The 16184-nt window shown below is 41.5% G+C and overlaps 1 protein-coding gene across 1 annotated transcript in view; it reads right to left on the reverse strand.

The window, feature by feature from the left end:
• Window positions 1-16184, reverse strand: part of B3GLCT (beta 3-glucosyltransferase) — an 83651-nt gene that overhangs the window by 12113 nt on the left and 55354 nt on the right. The window contains exons 11-13 of the mRNA XM_032496341.1: window positions 12277-12390; window positions 10236-10335; window positions 3214-3333 (exon numbers count right to left, since the gene is read on the reverse strand). Of these exons, the coding sequence (XP_032352232.1) occupies window positions 3214-3333; window positions 10236-10335; window positions 12277-12390 (334 nt within the window). The remainder of the gene's footprint in view (window positions 1-3213; window positions 3334-10235; window positions 10336-12276; window positions 12391-16184) is intronic.

Consider the following 16184-nt stretch of genomic DNA (forward strand, 5'->3'; position numbering starts at 1 on the left):
AAAAGGCCAGCCCGGTCTACCATCCAAAATGGAAAATTACCAGTTATATCATCGTATGTCTGTTCTGCCAACTTTTAAGCATTAAAAAGATATTGAAAGGCTATGAGACTAATAATATGATTTCCTTTAATATGCAATATACTAATTTTAGAAATAAGAAAGCCTGAAGTGGGAGGCAGGGACTGCCTCAAGGGCACACCCACAAATCAAGAGCACGTACAGACGGCAGCGTGGGTCAGAAGCAGCCCGCCCACTCCTGGGCTCCGAGCAGACGGACAGGTCATGGCTGTCTCTGGGCACCACTGCCAGGGCCTCTTCCAAGGGGGCTGCCAGAAAGACTAATGACATCCTGATCACAGCTTCCTACCCAAATATACACAAGTAAGTATTTTCAAAAAAGAAAACAGTTATTGCACTACTTGCCTCCAAATACCCAAACTTAAGGAGTAAGCAACAAGGCAAAAACACAGACAGCCTGGATTCAAATAGTGCAAAGTTCTCATTTTCCAAACAATACCAAATATCTGCACGTAAATCGCTGGCGTCCACTCTCCTGGCTTAGCTCTGATAAGTGGGGCTTAAGAGGGAGGGTTTAAGGCAATGGCTTTCCAAAACTTGACTGTAAGCCACAGTGAGAAAACACACACATTTTATAAGTAGTAGTTTATGTTTTGTGTATGTGTGTATGTATGTGCATAAAACTGAGAAAATCACGTAACAATACTACTTTTACTACATGTGATACACTATGGTATTTCTATTTTATTCAATTCCATTCTGCATTTCATTATTTTTAAATGATGGTTATGAGCCATTAATTGGTTTTACAAGCCACTAATCAACCCTGATTTGCTGTTTAAAAAAGAGTGTTGGTTATTAAGCTAGATCACCAGAGAAGTCTCCTATAATACTAGAGAAATTATCATGTCTGCAGCTTTTATCAAAGGTAGATATGGGACAATCTCATAAAGAATGCATCTCTATAAGGTGCTGTTAAGAACAGAATACACTGGTCCATGTTAGTTACGTAAGAATCATTACCAGTGTTCATGCACTTGTTTATTCATTTATCCACTGTACCTTGTGAAAAGTGAGTCCTCATGCTAGCAAGTAAGGATGTAATGAGAAATGAAACACAGGTGCTGCCTTCAAATAAGTCATAATCTAGGTGGAAAATAGAAAATAGACAATTAAATGATAATAGTTTGCATAATATGCCATGAAAGTATATTAGAAAGGCATCAAACCCAGATTTCAGGGGCTGGACTAGGCTGGAGGCTTCCAGGAATTCATAAATGATGGTGATATCAAGTCCAGAAGGAGGGGGATTCGCCAGGTGAGAGAGGCAGGAGGCTGGCTGGGGGAACAAGGCTGTGTAGGGGCCAGCAGATGCCGTATCTGGGGGAAGAGTTAAAAACAGTGCCTCTGAAGAACTGAAACAGGCTCAGTATGAACTCTTTTAAGATGAAGGTGCAGATAAATGAGGCAAAAAAGGTAAGCATCTCCTAAGACCAGGAGAGGCCTGGTGAGCTGGATGAGGAATCTGGACTTTATCCTAACAGCAGTGGGAGGTTACAAAAGGATGCAAAACCTTTCACTCCCATGGTAACACAAAGAAAAATCCAAGTAAAATAAAAATCACATTAGCCTCTGGAATCGTTCAAGAGATGAATGATATGAAGCCTAGATGAGCCAGTTTCTAGAGAGGACCCCTGCCCAGGGGAGCAGCAAGTGGTGGCAGCTTTAAGTGGGTCTAGGGGCGGGAGGGGGGGAAGGAGAGGCCTGCTGGAGGCTTAGCCCTGTGATCTCAGCGGCACCCGGGAGGCTGGGGATTAGGCAGCTACAAGTGGTTACGACTGAGGCCTAATCCCAGATCAGCTTGACTCTTGTTGAAATCTGAATGATCATGTCTTATTCGGATGCCAGAGTAGGAAAGAGTTTACACTAAAGGCAGTGGGAAGGCAGCGAAGGCCTGACAGCGAGCAAGAGGATCAGATGTGCTTCCATCCAGGTCTCTGTGGCGTGGAGGACACACGGAGTGGAGGACGAGCAGAAGAGACCAGGAGGCCGTGTATAGTAAAATCTTCGTGCTACAGAACATATAAATCTCATACAAATAACAGCGTCCCTTGCAAAAGTCAAAAGTTCTGGCCAATGGGCACCAGCACCTCACCCAGGAAACTAAACACATTACTGTAAGGCTGCAAATGGCGGAACCTTGTTTTAACGACAGCTCAGTTCTCCTTAGGTTTACACTTTAGTGTCTTTTCCAAGGCCGAAGGCCTATGTGGACCCTGCCCTCCTGCTAACGGCCGCCGATGGGTGAACAGAGATCAGTACTCCTGCACAGGCTTGGATCGTCACTAGAAGAGCCACCTCCATAACCACGTGACAGTCACCACCGAACGGGGCCAGACCAACCAGAACACTGGGAGGGTGACCATGCGGTAGGTCTCGCAGCAGAAACGGCTCTCATCTAGGGGACTGTGAAATAGGAATATCAGGTCCCAGCTGTCAGATGTTTGTAATCCAGTGACTAGAATGAATGCTGCCCGGCACATAGTGGACATTCAACAAAAACCTGGTGAATGAATTTACATTACAACAGTGGTAACAAACTGAGATTATCCCTAAATAGCCCAATAGCAAAAGACTATAGAAATAACAGAACGACTGCTTAGCTGACTTAGCCATGTAAATCTAATCAAAATCTTTCCCGAGAGATTAGGCAGATGCTTATTTTTTTAAAGCACTGATTTTTAACTGTATTTAAACCCTATAAATCCCCCACAAGTATCACTTGATTGCTCAAGTCTAAACTTCTATACCACTATTTTCCCAAATGTGACTTATAAGCACTGGATAGTTAAAAAAAATCTAATGACTTATTTTGTGAAATTAAAATCTATATCCAACTTTTTTTTTCCACTTAAACAGTCAAAACGAATTAGCTGCCTCAAAGCAATCACTACCACAGGGACGTTTCTCCCAAGTACCTCCACATGCACTTATATTACTGCCTCTTCAAGGAGTGACATATTCTTTACAGTGGGATCTTCTCATATTTAGCAAATTTAACGTTCACTTTCCTACCACAGTAACAGCTGCTGTTTGCAGAGCACTTACGTAGCAGCGCAGATCCCACCGCCAGACCCGCCCCTGCGGCCCGGAAGCGGAAGTGTGCTGAGAGTGTAGCCGGAAGCTCATAGTTACCCTCCTCCTCCCGTGACGTAGCTGTAGCCGCCGGCGCCCAGGCCGTAGCCGTAGCGCTCTCCCAGGAACACGGGCTCGCGGGGGTCGTAGCAGCTCAGCAGGTGCCGGAGCCTGGAGATGCTGCGATCCCAAAGCGAACAAAGCAACAGTTACTTAATTCAGATGTGCATTCAGAGTAAATATGTTATGGCTCTTACAGCCCAGTGGTTATATTATGCAGTACTTGGAGAGACATTCAGAGTTCGAGATTTGGAAATATTTACTCTATATAAAATAGTTAAAAAAAACAAATTTCTTCTGTGTAGCACAGGGAACTATATTCAGTATCTTGTAGTAACCTATAATGAAGAATATGAAAACGAATATATGTATGTATATGTATGACTGAAACATTATGCTGTACACTGGAAACTGACACATTGTAACTCATTATACTTCAATTTTTAAAAAAGGAAATCATTTAGAGATGAAATTCAAGTGATTTACACAAGAAATGGATTAAAAAAAAAAAACTGATGAACACCATACATTACTGGAAACAGGAGAGAAACTGAGAAACAAGGGCTTCCCCCCCAGTTTTAAGAAAGCCCCTGCCAGTCGTGGTGGCCTCGTTTGGGTGGGCAGGGCGGCAGGTTAATGAAGTAAAGGTGGCCTGGGTACCACACAGCTCAGTTCTACTGGAACTGCTCCCCAGTGATCCCCAGTGAGAGTGAACTGATGGTCACATCTTTTCAGATGTCCTTGGTATTTTTTAAAATTCTTGATGGCCGAAAAAGGAACTTTTGAGGTACAGATGAAGTCCATGTCAGGCAGGTCGCTGGCAGGTGGGGAAGGGAACATGAGCAGTGAGGTTTTCCAGGCTAACCTTCAGATTATGATGCACCAGTGTGCTTGTACCTTCTTCAAGGAAGGCTTCCCTCATCTATGGTCCTTTATTTCTGTCTGTACCTTCCGCCCCCTATCCTTCTTTGTCCTGTGTCAACAGTGGTCGCTTACAAAGGGCAGTGAGAGTACCCATGAGCTGTTCAGAAAAGTGCTGGCAACTGTGGCTGCTGTAAGGATGGGAAAAAAAGATTTCATAGGAAAATAAAATCTAGAAATAATGTTTTTAAAGTGGAGACAAAGGTTGATGTTAAGAAAGGCTAGTTTATCCACGTTTTAAGAACTTGTATCACGAAAGAATGCCTTGTAAAGTCCTTCCACTGCTTCTTCTAGAGATTTTCAAGTCACACATACAAAATCCTAGCTTCCCTCACGTCAATCAGCATTCCCTGAAACAAGTTTTCCCACGGCCAGTGACTTTGGATTTGGATTACATATTTTTAACGGGCAAAGTAAATTTTAGTGTTTCTCAAGCCTGTGATTCATGAGCATCATGCATCTCTTAAGAGGTCGATATATCAAGGATTTCTCTCAATTACTAATCATGAATTCTGTTCTCAAGAGCAGTATTAACATCTAGAACACTACTGCTCTACAGCCCTCATTTACTTTTCCTCTTTCTGGGGGGCGGGGGGGTCATAGAAAACAGAGTAGAAGTGGACAGGAAGGAGCCATCTTTTCCCACCCACGCTCACACAGCTTACAGAAACACCCAGCTAATAACACCGAGGCTGGAAGAGAAGAAAAAAAGAAAAATAATGTATGAAGAACGTCTCTTACAAGTGAGGTGCTCATAGTCTACAAGCTGGCTGAACAGCTTTATATCTACCCCAAGGTCAAGGGCTCTGATAACATTGACGGTTTCTAAGTGGCCAGAAAGTGTCTGAAAACCTACCGTGTTTTTGACACAGAAGTTAAACATTCTGGGCACCTAGTTTGGAATCAGTCTTCAGAAAGGCATCTAATAAATACCTCGGCAGGAGAAAGCAAGGAAGGGTGTGGACACCTAGTAACTCACCGTTCGGTCATGGACAAGATACTCAAAGATCTCTAATGAAATCGCAGCCTTTGGTTGGTGAAAAGTTCCCTAAAAACTCAAAGCCCCCTGGGGCAAATACATGTCTACTTCTTGACCTAGAAGAAATGAGTATCTCCCTTCTTCCTGCATACTGTACAATTATTAGTTAAACCCTAAACCCTCAATTTCTGAGGTTAAAATAACTAGGATTTAACACTGCATCTGATTTTCTTTTCCTGACAACATTAGCCATTTCCATATTCACAAGATCACATTAAAGCTGAAGAGGCATAGACTGAGGCTGACAACGATCACTTACTCCTTATCTGCTAAAAAGGGGAATGTGGCCACAGCAGGCAGATCTCTAGTTCTCGCCAAGTGGACTGGCTTCTGATCCAGGAGAAAAGCCTCATTTAACAATCAGTTACCATTTCAGGCAATTTGAGGCTCAGAAATGAAGAGAAACAGTATGGAAATGCTCAAGTGACATCAAAATTCTGTTAGTACATTTTAGGGTTTTATCATTCTCTCTGTCTCTGTCTCTCTCTATGTACACACACACACACCTGTATGTATGAATATATACATATACATATACATACATATATATGTGTACATACTTTTATTTCCTTTGCTGAAATATTTGACATTATATTGTGCCTTTTCCCCCCTAAATACATCAATGTGTGTATTCTAAGAACAGTGCAAGTTAGCAACTTCAAAAACTACTACTGACAGTAAGTTTCTTAACAAGTTTAAACATAAACCTATTGTATGTCCCAGCCATCCTGCCCCTAGGTATTTGGCCAAGATAAAGCAGATGTCTATACAAAGACATGGACATGAAGGTTCACTGCAGCCTGAATTATAATCCAAAGTCGTGAACACTGACACCGTGCTTGTATCTGAGCTACCACCATATTCCAACTCTGTCAACTGACCCAGTAATGTTGTTTACAGCATTTTTTCCCTCCAGTACAGGATGCAGCCCAGGACCCTTACTGCATTTATTTATCATTCACTTTATTCTCCTGTCATCTGGAACAGTTCCTCAGCTTTCATCTTTTACGACAGTGGTATTTTTAAAAATAAATGCCCCTCCCCTTTAATAGACTGATCCTCATGGTGGGTTCGCCTGGCGTTTCCTCGTGATAAAGCCCAGGTTATGCGCTCCCAGGTGCGGTAACACAAACGTGCTGCTGTCTGGCACGTGGTACCCACCTGCCCTCCACTGGCAGCGTCTATTTTTATCTATTTTGATCACCTACTCAAGGTGCTGCCTGGTTTCTCCCTGGACACTTACTGTTTTCCCTTTGCTATTTTTCAGAATCTCTGGGCAGATACTTTAATACCAGCAAATACCCAGGTCCTCATCAACATGTACTCCTAGTTTAGCATCCATTAATGATTCCAAACTTAATCAATCTTTACTATGATGGTTGCAAAGAGATGATTTTTCCAACTCCGTCCACATTTATCAGTCAGAGCTCCTCACTGTCCTGCCGGCCTGCTGTGGACCGCACTATGGCCCCCACCCCGATACTCAGATGTGGAAGTCCTAACCCGCAACGTGACCGTATCTGGAGGTGGGGCCTTTAGGAAGGTAACTAAGGTTAAATGATGTCAAAAGGATAGGACCCTGGTGCAACAGAATTAGTGTCCTTATAAGAGACACCAGAGAGCTGTTGCTGCATGGCACACAGAGAAAAGGTCATAGGCAAGGTGGTGGCCACCTGAAACCAAGAGGCCTCAGAAACCGACCTTGTCAGCCCCCGATCTTGGACCAACCTCCAGAACCGTGAGAAGGAAATTTCCGTTGTTTAAGCCCCCAGTCTGCAGTATTTTGTTGTGGTGCCTGATCTGCCTCATTTATTGGTTTATTTACTTGCTTATTATCAGCATGAACTCACCGATTCCTGACTTTAATGGTTCATAATTCACTATTGTCCTTACTCATACTGATGCTCAATTTGTCCCAGGTTCACAGCCAGCGGGAACCTTTTCAAGCTCACATCTGTGTCCTCTTGACATGCACTTTTTTTTTCCTATTTCCTTACTCTTTGGTATAAAAAAGAATGTTCCAAATGTCTTCCTCTATCTTCCTTGCCTCAGCCTTAAAATCAGGTATTTCTGAGAAGGCCTGGTTCCTTTTAGTGGTGGAAATTGCACTATTAGTTCTGGTCACTGCTGCTCGGTGCTTCTGGGATGTCTTCGATTCTACTCTTCTCTGGGGGAAAGAACTAGAAAGATGTATGTGTGCAAGTGCACACGTGCACGCATGCACGCACGTACACACACACACACACTTTTCAGGAATCATGAGTCTAACGGAAATCAGGAATTCTGGCAGATTTCTCCATTTCAGTCTTCCAGCCCTCCCGCGGGGCTCTTCCTTGACCAGCTTGTTCCAAATCCTTCCACAGACAGCACCTTGGCTACTGACACCACTACCACTTACTCATTTACTCAGGCCTACAGTGTCCCTCACAGCCCTTCAGGACTGACTGCCCGCCCCGCCCCGCCCCGCCCCAGAAACCAGACCGGCTGCACACCTGGGGGCGGACACTCCTCGCCTCGCCCCGCCCCTGCCTGACGGTGTCTCTAAGTCCTGTCCTCAGCAGCACTTGCATTAGTTTTATTTGCCCTTTAGTGTGATTGTGTTTTCATCTGGAACACATATTCTTCCGTTTCAGTTTTCTCATCATCCTAGTTTACTTTTCTTCTGTCTTGGATTTATTTTTCAACAGGTAAAATATCAGCATGCTTCCCAAAGTCATAACTAAACTAAGAGATAAACTCAGAAAAGGGTCACATACCCCCACCTCCATCCACCCTGTCCTCCTCCCTCTGTAGAAACTACTTCAGGATTTTCTGGCTTATCTGTCCTTTTGTGTAAAGATAAGCCTACGGAGTGTTTTATTTCCCCTTCTTTCTTACACACAAGGAAGCAAACTAAATATGTTCTTGTGCGCTTGGCGGTTGTCAGGTATCTTCTAGGAATCACTCAATACAATTTTTTTTTTCAAGGAACCAAAATTTTGGTTCATTAGTTTGATCTCTGCTTTTTTGACCTCTACATCATTATTTCTGCTTTTATCTTAATTCTTATTTTCTTCCTTGTGCTTTTTTGAGTTGACTTTGTGATTCTTTCCCTAGTTTTTTGAGCTGGGAATTAAATTTTTTATCTTTATTGTTCCCACTAGCTTGGCAAACCTTACCCAGCCTTTATTGTCAGACTTTTGGAATGACTGTTTTATGTGTCTTTCATATAAAGCAGAGTTGGGGTTTGCTTTATGAGCCAATCTGAAAAGTCTGTTCTTTTATTAGGTGAGTTAAACCCACTCACATCTAGTGATATGACTGATGATGTTTGATTTCAACACTAAGATTACTTTGTTTGAATTATTATATGTATTATACTGTATTTACTGTGTTTCTTTATCTACTTAGTGAGTCTTTTTCTGCTTCTTAAAAATATTTTTGCTATTAGAAAGTTTTATTTTCCTGGTATTTATCTTCTGTTTACCTTTTCATGTCTCAACTATGCCTTCTTCCTTATTTAACATTTTATTACTTGGCCTGTCAGTTCTACACAGTCTCCTTTGAATTCCATCCGCTACCCATACAGTTCACCATGATCTCATTCTACTGTCCCCTTCTCCTTCCTTTTTTTTTAAGTTGCAAGCTCTCTGCTTTGTCAGAACATACATTTACACGCTGTTCTTTACCCATGCCCCCACCCCCATTTTGCTTTTAGTTCTACAGTTAAACATACGAAATGCTCACCATCAGTCCTTTTGTCCAGATTTCATCTTAGTTGCATGAAGTTCTTTCCCTAATATATTCCTCAGGAAGGACACGTGTACACTGTTCCCTGTATTCATGTGCACTGAGAACCTTGTCTGCAGCCTTGATACTGGAAGAACATCTTAGCTGCATATAAAATCCCTGACTCACAGTTTCTTTCAGTTGGTTGAAAACACTCCTCCACCATTATCACACTTCTTGCGTTATTTTGGGAAGTCTGACGCCCGTCTAATTTTCATGCTCTTTAGCTTACTTCAGAGACTCGGAGGACTTAATTATCAAAATCCAGTTGTATTACTAGGATATGGGAAGAAGCTGATGATCTCAGTCCAGTTTTCCCCGGCACCAGCTAGGCCCTTTCAATATACAAATTAAGATTGTCTTTTATTTCTGGTAATTTAAATATTATTTCTGTTCTATTGAGTTGCTTCCATCAGGGACTCCAGTTATACCTGTGTTAGACTTCATGGCCTCCTCCATTTCAACCACAGATACTGTGAATTTTACCTTGTTGGGTGCTGGATGGTTTTGTATTTCTGTATATATTCTTGAGCTTTGTTCTTGGATGCAGGCCAGTGACTTAGAAACAGTTCGGTCTTTTGGGGTCTTGCTTTACTATTTGTCAGGCAAGACCAAAGCAGTGCTTAGTCTAGGGTTAGCTATTTCTCACTGTTAAAGTAAGACCCTTCTATAAACTCTACCCAATACTGTGAATCAAGGGTTTTCCGGGCAGGCTGGTGGGACCAGGTACCATATTCAGCCCTGTGGGAGGGCTGGGCACCACTCCCTCTGGTCACCTGGGTTGGTTCTTTCCCCAGCCTCTGGGAATCTCCTCACACATACTCTGCTGAATACTTCAGGGGAGTCTCCATAGTCTCCAGTGCTCTTTCTGTGCAGCTTCTCCTTTCCCGTGCTCTGCCCTGCAGCTCTAATGGCTTTGGTCTCCCCAGACTCTCAGCTTCATCACTTCAGCTCAGGGGTTCGGCTGGGTTCCACCTGGGTTCCCCTCCCTGAGCAGGACTGTGGAAACTCTCATAAGGCAGTTACCTGGGGCTGTCAGAGGACTCACCCTACTTGCTTCCTGTGTCTCATGATCACTGTACCTTGTTGCCTAATGTCAGTATTTAAAAAACAAAAAACACCTATTTGATACATTGTATCCTTTTGGGGGGTTGTTTCAGATGGGAGGGTAAATCCAGTCCCTGTTACTCCATCTTGGCCAGAAGCATAAGTACCCATCATTGTTTCTGACTGTGAATCTATGTAGCATTTAAAGCCACCCGAGGACAAGAAAGACTCCGTACCTACTCCGTACCTTATCAGCGTGTCATCATCCAGGATGACTAACCAGGCTACTCTGTCGTGGCTGTGATTCAGAAACCTTTCCAAAATGGCAAATGTCTTTCCACAATGACCTAGGAAAGATGAAAAGAAACTTAAAATTTATTATCTTTCTTAAAATATATATAAATCATATATATTTAAAACTTAAAAGTTTTAAAATGTGACAAGTAAAAGCTTAAATGCTGACATACACCTTAAGAATTTGAAATGTGAAAAATAAGCCTTTTCTAATTTCCATAGGCATAGTGAACCAGTGGGAACTTTAGAGATCACAAAGTCAAAGTGATTCATTTCACACACAAGGGACTGAAGACCTAGGAGGTGAGGGGACTTACACAAGGTCAAGCACAAGTGGGACTAATATCTTCCCTCCAGACAAACAAGAGAGCTGTAAGCCTCACAGAAATTACAGGTGCTTGACATCTCTCCTCAGATTTACTGTATCCTGAAGGAAACAGTAGAAACTCAAATGAAACAATGGTACCAAAATGTAGTACTATACCTTCACTTATTTATTTTACAAATATTTGCTATTAAGTTTCTAATATGCCAGATATGGCGGCCAGTTCTAGGATATGCATTAAAGATACATGCTACCTAAGACAGAGTCACAGCCCCTTAGACGCCAACAGATATCGATGCTTTAATGGAAAATGCTGGGGCCAGGATAACAATAAAACGCTTGGGAAGAGAACTTAAGTTGGTAAGTAAGAATAAACCCCTCATTTCAACAAAGTATTTGGTTATACAACAGAGAACAAACCACTCGATTTAACCTTCATTTTCTGTATTCTTGATCCCTGTGTGTACTTTTAACCATTATGGTATATATCCTTGAAAGCCATCTCAAATTACCTTTGGAGAAAGTAGAATATAAATATGAGAAATAATAAGGTCAGACTAAAATCAGATGAGGAATGCATCAACGAAAAAATGATTATTATAGTCAACTTAAAGTCTAAAAAGCAAGATTAACAGAAACAAAAAAAGAACAAAAGAAAATTCAGTCTAAATCCTTTTTCTAAAACAGACAGCAACAGACAGACTCAGCAATACATTTACTAACCTTGTCGGGATTACAGATAATTACAGCACTGACACACCTGATTCTACGTTGTACTTTATCAGTCAAGGCGTTCTGGGTGACACTACCATAAACTACTCAAGACAAATTACTCTGTAGAACAAGATAATCAACTTAATACTTTTATTTTTTTCATTCATGAAAGGGTTTGAGGGAACCAGAAAACTAAAGAAAAAAATGTGGCAGGAACACAGGATAAAAATTAAGATGAACAAAGAGCATCTGAAGATGAAATAGTCAAATTTCTACTCCTGTTTTTTGAAATAAAGAACGTTTCTAATTAGAAAGCCTGCAATCTGAAGAGAAAAGCAGGTGTACTTCCAACAATTTACTAATTAAAATATTAATATATGGACATACATGTAGGTGAGCTTTTACTGCATGTATACAGTGTAGAACGTGGTTAAATGCTCCTGAGAAGTACAAACAAGATGTGCCCCAGACTGTCACAGACCATAAGCTCCAGGAGGACAGAAACTGTCAGCTTCATTCCTTTTTGCCTCAGTGTCTAACAGTGGCTGGCACACGGCAGCTGGGTAACAGTCCTGGCTGGATAAACTGCTACAATTAAATGAAGAGATGCTTTGTAGGGGAAGATGATAAATTAACTTTGAACACCCCATTATGGCCACAATGAATTATGAAGGTACCAAAAATATATTATTAAACTCTACCATAACTGTCATATGCATAATTGTCATGCACGTCAATCATAACATGACCAATTAAAAACTCAAAACCTCTGTTAGTACTAAAAGCAGCTCTGAAACTGCAGGAGTCGGTCCGTATCCCTGGATGAAGATGCGAGGGAGGAAAAGAAACCTGTATGAAGCAAAAATTACAGTATTCATAAACACTTCATTTTATCCTAATTTACAACATTTACAGAAGGGAAGCTTTGGAGAAGAGGAGTAAAGGCAGGACTGACCTCTGTCCGTATTGGGAACTCCCAGGTCTACCGTAGGAATGGAGCCATCTGCATAATCGCTGTAGTATTCGATGAGAGCTGCCTGACCCGCCCAAGTCTGCTTCACGATGGGGACTGAAAAAATGAGGGAGGGGACCGTCACCGCACTGTTGTCTGGGAGGCTGGGAACTCAAAGCAGCAGGCTTATCGCCTGTAAAGGATGGAACCGTTGCTTGTTCTTCTTCCAGGGTCCCAAGGCTTGCTCTACTCTGAGGAACGCCGACAGCACACGAGTCAAACTGTCTTCTAGAGGCGTTTTCAGACACACCCCAGGACCAAGACTGCTCATTCCCAGTGCTGGACGCACTGCGTCCAGAGAGCGATCAGTTTTCTAGTCTCATGATACTGTTGTGTTTAAATTAATTTTAACTAATTGTTCTCTTTTCCCAATAGGCTCCTTCATTTATAATTCACAATTTATAAATGGATTTTTAAAATACTTTTTAGGGGAGTAGGGAATGTAATTACTTCTAAGGACTGGAACATTCTGTGTGGTTCTAGCTGAGATGTAAACTTGCCTCCCTCACAGTGGGATGGGGGGTGGGGCGCTTTTCAAACAACACACATCTCCCCTCAGAGATTCTAACAGGACCACCCAGCCTATAAAGGGCACGACCCTAGATGGAGAAGCACTGCATGTGATGCTGACATTACTATGGTGGACTTTGGAAAAATATGGAAGAAATAAGATTGAGAACCACTGCAGATTCTAAAGATCTACCATGAACAGATAAATTATTTTAATACAATAAACACAAACAGCAGCAAATTGCTGGTTTTCTGTATTTTAGGGTGAGATGCTCAAAGGTAGGTGTGTCTCCATGCCTGACATACAGAAATCTGCCTGATCACTACTTGGTATTAATTCACTTGACCAACTATTCCAGTCATTATTTTCTTCTGTGCATCTCTAAATTTTAAAAAGGGTTTCCATTGTTTTAACAGAAAAGATATCTAGATTTTATACCCTGTTGATTTAAGAATCTCAGCTCTGATGAACCAAATCTTTAGGTCAGTATTTTAAGACTTTATTAGATCATTTAACTTTTCCTTTTCCACCAACCTAAATAAAAATAAATTAGATGCAAAAACTATCCATGCAATGCCAAATTTAAGTGTCTAGCTATGCTAGTCGGTTATCTGGAGTCAAACTCCCAGTCCTTTTATGAAAACAATCAAAAGTGTACTACTTTATAGTCCATAATTCACCAGCTTTTAAAAAATAAAAAGACTTATGAATTCTGCATGTTTGCTATACTAATCTACAAATTACCCATTTTAAGCCACTAAATATTATTTTTACACATTAAAGTATATTTCTGCAGTCATAAAAAGGAAGATTAGAAGATTTCTCCCTGACAGAATGGACATAACAGATCAGGTTGCTGGGGTGAAAAAGAGAAAAAAAAATCCTCACTCTGTTCTACTTCGGCATTCCAGCACAACAGAAATCTTAACCTTGGCCCTGCAGTGGCACCTGCTTTGCATGTAATAAGCAGGAGGACTTTCCCAGGCAAGGCTCCCTGCGACCACTACGCGTTCACGCTCTTGGGAAAGCGTCCCCCACTGTGTAACAGGAAGAAGCTGGGAGGAAAGGTCAAGAATTTTCCTTGGTCCCCAGCACTGGGTCCTGCAAACTCTGCTTTCATTTTCCTCAGCCTTTAAGCCTTCAGTTTCTGTTTGCTCTACGAGCGTCATTAAACAGCACAGGCTTCTCTTCTCAATTCGCTGATTTGAATGAAGTTAAAAATCAAAATCAAGTGTCAGTTAGCTCTTTGCTACACCTAACGACTTGCTTCTAGTTTTCATTTGAAACAGATGAAACAAATTTCACTAAAGGTAGGAATTACTCTATGACTCAGTCCCCAGCACCCAGCACAGTGCCTGGGAGGTAGCAGGTGCTCAATAAATAGTGACTGAGGACCGGACTCTGGAGGAATTCCAACACTAGGCTGACGGCTATTTGGGGAAGGTTTTCTTCTTACTGGTGATTCATTCTTTGGTACAAGACTGGTACCACCATTGCCAGTCATTCAAAAATGAACCAACCACAGTAACGTGTTATGAGTCTCTAACTCCAGAAGCATCAGTTTGTACCATCCGTCCCCTCATCATGGTAACGCCTGTGCATTTGTTGTATCCACCAGCTGTAAAGAATTAAAAGTTAAAGCTGAGTCTTCTATGACAGCAGGTGAAGGCTTTATTTTCAACCAGTTGATTCAAAATTACTTAAAAGTTTTAAGATATTGGTCTATTTTATTACCACTGTTTGAATTCTAAATTGAATTCATTCTATTTATAAAATATTTTATATTATATTGAGGCACTATATTCCTAAAGATATTAAACTTTGAGAAAATATTTCAGTATAGCTTTGTGATCTGTTATCTCATTTTCAATCAAGAGAAGCATACTTTCTCCCACATAATAAGACAATAGCGAATGCTTCTTTCAAGGTTTGCCATAACTTAAAATTGGAGCAAAGTAAAAACTGTACTATTAAAAAAACTCTCTGCTCAGATGACATAAATCTTGCCTTTTGCTTTACAGACTGGAGGCAAGAGATGTGTCTCCCTACGAGGCACAGAAGATACATTTTTACTCCCAGTGAATTTACTTGCAAAACTCTGATTACAAATGAAAATGAACTGACACTTGAACCCTGTACAAAAACCACCACATGATCCAGTGTACATGACTGTTTTGATTTTAAGGAATCTGCTATTTTTAATGGACAAATGGACCTTTTGTCTCGGTATGAAAGTCAAAGACCACAAAATACAGCTGTGGTTTCTCCTCTCTTCTCAGGAGAGGGTTGGCCACAGCACCCCAAGGGTGTGCTTGCAGTCCTGGGTCTAGAGGTGCGAGGCAGGTAAGATGGAAGCGCATCCCCCATGGCTGATCTAACACAGCATGTCAGGGCAATCTGGAGCATCCTCACCTGTGCAGCAGCCAGGGCGAACGGAACAAAGCAATGTTAATGTTAATAATTTATCTGCTCACGCATTCAGCACGGGGTGTGGCCTTCCATCTGGCTGCATTTGATTCAAACCTCCTGTTTCCAATAAGCATACGGGTGAGAGAGGCTTGTGAGCACCTCTTACAAGGTATAAAGGGGACACAGCTACCAGACACTCTTTTTAATACGTGTGTTCAGATTTGCATCTTCTAGACAAGATCACTGCAGTAAAGATATCAAACTTTTTTTTTAACCTGAAAGGAATAAAGTATTTTTAGGGGCTCAGGAAACTGAAAAGGAACTAAAGGCTGAGCAAATGGCAATTTAACCCCTTTAATTAGAAGGAGTCTGCAGGAGGGGAATATCTCCCATCCCACCGTTTGACAAAAAGTGGCTGCCACATATGGGAACCGCCTGCAAAATGAGGCAGAGAAAATTCCTAACGTTTTCTGATGGCTCACATCACACAAGGGAAAACATGTAACCCAAGAGGAAGTGATCAAGATGAATATCAGAACTCCAGAGAGATTTTCCTTGCTCAGACACAGCTTTACACATTATCCAATTCGTCGCTTTCTGTCATAACCTTCAGTGTCTTTAAGACCCTACCAACTGCTTGCATCTCAGCGAGTGCTGCGGTTTTGATGGTGTCAATGTGTATTTCTTTCTTGAGCAAAAGATAGGATATATTTTTGCTAACTCTGTCCTAAGATGCTTTATTTCATCTAAATCAGAATGAAGACACAAGCAGTTACGTAAACGTTTAAAAGTACAAGATGTAAAATAATTTTCCTAATTTTGGAACTTGGCTTTTATTTTATTAAAAGAGTATGTAGAATGAGTTCAGCGTGTATTTTCCCTTGCCTTGACTAGAGCCCTGAACAGCATGTTCCATCACTCCCCCTCGTTC

This window comes from Camelus ferus, chromosome 14 (assembly GCF_009834535.1).
Source record: "Camelus ferus isolate YT-003-E chromosome 14, BCGSAC_Cfer_1.0, whole genome shotgun sequence".
Classification (NCBI taxonomy): Eukaryota; Metazoa; Chordata; class Mammalia; order Artiodactyla; family Camelidae; genus Camelus; species Camelus ferus.